Genomic DNA, 4,057 nt, shown 5'->3' with positions numbered 1-4,057 from the left:
TGCCATGAAGGGAGAAAGCTGCTCATTCCTCCTGATGCCCTCTGTGCCTTTCTCTGGGACCCTCAGGAAAGACCCGCTGTGGTGGGAGCAGTGGTGGGCATCTCCCACGGCGGCGGGGGTGGGGGGGACACGGCATGAGCTGTTTTCATTTGTGACCATCTAATCAGAGGCGATTAATGAAATCATAGAACACAGGGCTCAAGGCTGCTCTGCGCCCTGACCTTCCCTTGTAACCACTGCGTGTCATTGTTCACAAAACCCAAGGTCGACTTTATTGGGATCTTTGCGCACTGAATAACGGGTCCTGACAGCAGCCCGCAGTGCAGGCTGGTGCAGGCTTCTGCTGGCCTTCCTGATCATTCCGGGGGTGGACCAACCACCTCCCGGCCTCCCCCTACGCTCACCCTGCAGCCGGGTTGACGACTTTCCCCAGGAAGAGCAAGCTCTGAGTGGTCACCTCCCAGAAGAGCACCAGGAAAGGCCTGTTGAAACGTGCCTGTGGGGCCCAAGTTGTGTTCAGAGCCTGGGGCTGTGAGAGCAAGCCCGAGGCAGCCGCTGCCCGGGTTCCCCACAAGTTCATGTCCACGGCCGCCTTGTGTGACACCTGCAAGGCAATAAGGGACAGGGACAGCATCAGCTCAGGATGCTTTCAGGGGACAGATCCCACCTGGTGTGGTTCTAGGGAGGTGGAGGCCGAGTCAGGCCCCATGGGCTGTGCCTTCCAAGGAGGCAACTTCAGCTTTCGTTTTTTCTGCTCCCTGCCTCCTCCACGTCTCCTGGGGGTGGCCTCAACGGTGCTGTTTGCTCGCTGGCGGAAAACAAATGGGCCTGAGCAGGGCTGAACGTGAACCTGGCCGCAAACTCCCAAGAGCAAGATCTGGCAGCATCTGGGCGCGGGAGACACAGGCTGAGTGCCACTTCCTGCTCCGAGCTGCGTGCACATTCTCTAGCCTCGGATGCCTCGCCTTGATGATGACTTGCTGAGCCTAAGTCAATGCTTTCTCATGAGCTCAGAAAACCAGGTTGTCTGATGTGCCTCTGTGGGAAGATTCCTTTTTTTTTTTTTAAACTTCATTTTCACACAACTTCTTAGGAAGAAAGGGTTCTGAGGCATTTAAAAAAGTTGAAAAATTTTGGACTTGACAATCCCTTTCACTTCTAAAAAGTTCTATGAAGAGACACACCTAGTATTTAAAGTCACTGTGAAATAAATTTTTTTAAAAAGCCAAGTTATTGCTTTTCCTTCTTGTTCACCCTTTCCACCATGGGCGTGCACACACGTGCACACTCACATGCATGCACACACTCACATGCACATACTCCCTGTTGCCTTGATTTACATTCCTGACCTCAGCGGGTCTTTCCCAAGTAAAAGACAGAATGCTTCCCTTAAGAAATTCGTAGCAAAGGGCGCCTGGGTGTCGTTAAGCATTTGACTTCAGCTCAGGTCATGGTCTCATGGTTTGTGAGTTTGAGTCCCGCATCAGGTGAGCACAAGCCCAGCTTGGGGTGAGCTCGAGCCCTGCTTCCGGTGAACATGAGTCCTGCTTTGTGTGAGCCTGCTTCTCTCTCTTCCTCTCTTTCTCCCTCTGCCCCTCCTGGGATTCTCTCCTCCTCTGCCCCTTGCTCACTGACATCCTCTCTCTCTCTCTCTCTCTCTCTCTCTCTCTCTCTAAAAAATTTGTAGCAAAGACTCACATGACAATTAATGACTCTCTCCTAAAACATAAAAGATAGAGCAGGGAAGGAAAATTGCATGGTTATTCCCTGTCCCTCTGATTAACTCTCCCTTCCATGGACCCCCACCCATGCCTTGTGACTAGCAAGGGCCTCCTTCAGGAAGAGAACACAGACCCACCCCACTGATGCCATCTTGATTACGGGACTCACATTAGCCAGCAGCTTGTGAGTGGCCTTGAACCCATGAACCATGAGATCATAGGCCACAGTGAAGAGAACTGTGGAGAACGATCACACGGTTTATTTTGCTTATTTCCTGTCACTGTGGGAATGGCATGTCCCAAACAGGGCTTTCTCCTTTCACCTGCATCCCGGAAGGGAGAAGCCGTGTGAAGTAGGTCTGTAGGCCGGTGGTAGTGAGGTGCCTCTGACATGTATCGTAGACAGGAAATAAGCCACTATGATGACAAAGCACTGAGATCTGGGGCCTGCTTGTCTCTGCACCAAGGCTGACAGATACATTGTTTTGTTCAAGCCCCACTACTCTCTATAACTATAACAAAGACTGATGGAGTTTCACTACCTGCCCTCAGGGAAGTCTGAGGAATGAAAGCAAAGCTTTTCCTGCACCCGGGGAAATTCTGGCTCTGTGGATGACCCCAAGTGCGCATCTACTCCATTCAGTACCTGGTGTCCCTGCTCTGAGAAATACAGAGGAGAGGTGGTAAGCGAGTTTCCTCTGCAAAGAAGCCATACAGACTGATCAAGACCCAGAATAGGAAAGAGAAAGGGAAACTTGACCTTCAAATGCACACTTCAAAGGAGAAAAGGCCTTCCCCTCCATCCATGTTCATCACCTTACCCGGGAGATGGTTTTGTTGAGCTGCTCAGTGATTCCTGTTAAGTCAGCTTCTAGGTTGAAGATGTTGGTGAGACCAATGTGGGGAAGTATTTCTTCAAGGTGGTATGTTCCAGAAATGGAAAACCTTGGCAGGTGTAAATCCAACAGGCTGGAGAGAGAATCAGACAGAGAGGTGATGCCGTCTTGCTAAATGTGCTGCTCCCGCCCTCTCTGTCAGCAGCCCCCAGTTTTGGGAGGGAAAAACGTTGCCCAGAATAAGGGGGGGGGGCCAGTCCTACCACAATATTCCCTGCTACACCAGAACATTCCACCACCCGGAGCTGTCAGTGCAGAGCCAGATGTGGGGCTCGAACCCATGAACTGTGAGATCATGACCTGAGCTGAAGTCAGATGCTTAACTGACTGAGCCACCCAGGTGCCCCTAGATACTATTTTTTCAAGCCATTCCATTCTGGGGTGGTTTATTATACTGCAAGAGGTAATTGGAACTCAAGGCCACATTTCATCCCACAGCTCCCATAAAGCAAGAAAAGCCCCAGGAAGGAGTGAGCTGGAAAATGGGCATACAAGAAAATGCTGGAACCATTGTAGAAAAACCATGAACTGGAAAGTGAGTGAGATAGAAAGGGGGAGGGCTGAGCTCCCGAGAAACGGGTACTTTGATTTTTATAGTGTACGTCTCCATATTTAACTTCCAGAAGAAAGGTTTTTATCAAAATAAGGGCACTTTCTTTCAGAAAAACCATATCAAAAAGACTGTTAGCCATCAATAATTGGATGCTATTAGTCAAACATTGGGCAGGGGGACCTCTCTGACAGCAAGGCAGAGATAGAGTCAGGGGGCCTAACTTTATCTCTCCTCTATATTTCAGGAAATGACAAATTGAAGATTTATCTATCTAGGACTTTATTTTTATTTTTTTTATATAGTTTATTACCAAGTTGGCTTCCATATAACAGCCAGTGCTCTTCCCCACAAGTGCCCTCCTCCATGGCCATCACCCCTCTTCCCCTTCCCCCCTTCCTCTTCAGCCCTCAGTTTGTTCTCAGCATTCAAATTCACAAGTATCTCATGATTTGCCTCCCTCCCTCTCTCTAACTCTTTTCCTCCCTTTCTCATTCCCATGGTCTCCTATTAGGTTTCTCCTGTTACACCTATGAGTGCAAACATATGGTATCTGTCCTTCTCTGCCTGACTTTTTTGGCTTAGCATGACTCCCTCTAGGTCCATCCGCTTTGCTACAAATGGCCAGCTTTCATTCTTTCTCATTGCATGTAGTACTCCATTGTATATATATATACCACATCTTCTTGATCCATTCATCAGGTGATGGACATTTAGGCTCTTAATTCCTTCTTCTGGACCAGGTTAATAAAAGACCAAGAGAGTCTTCATTAGATTGAATGGGGAGTATTTTGTTGATAGGGCAGCACATTTTTGGCTTTGTTATATTTCTTTAAAATTTTTTAAATGTTTTGTTTATTTTGTTCTTTTTTTTTTTTTAGGGCAAAAAA

At 48.4% G+C, this 4,057-nt stretch overlaps 1 protein-coding gene across 1 annotated transcript in view; it reads right to left on the bottom strand.

The window, feature by feature from the left end:
* Nucleotides 1-243: 243 nt before the first annotated feature.
* The window catches only part of SERPINA11 (serpin family A member 11), a 16,086-nt gene continuing 12,272 nt past the window's right edge, over nucleotides 244-4,057 (bottom strand). Inside the window, exons 4-5 of the mRNA XM_029951865.1 lie at nucleotides 2,543-2,690; nucleotides 244-604 (exon numbers count right to left, since the gene is read on the bottom strand). Coding sequence (XP_029807725.1) covers nucleotides 401-604; nucleotides 2,543-2,690 — 352 coding nt within the window. The 3' untranslated portion in view covers nucleotides 244-400. The remainder of the gene's footprint in view (nucleotides 605-2,542; nucleotides 2,691-4,057) is intronic.

Source organism: Suricata suricatta, chromosome 9 (assembly GCF_006229205.1).
Source record: "Suricata suricatta isolate VVHF042 chromosome 9, meerkat_22Aug2017_6uvM2_HiC, whole genome shotgun sequence".
Classification (NCBI taxonomy): domain Eukaryota; kingdom Metazoa; phylum Chordata; class Mammalia; order Carnivora; family Herpestidae; genus Suricata; species Suricata suricatta.
This window is presented reverse-complemented; position numbering and strand designations above follow the sequence as displayed.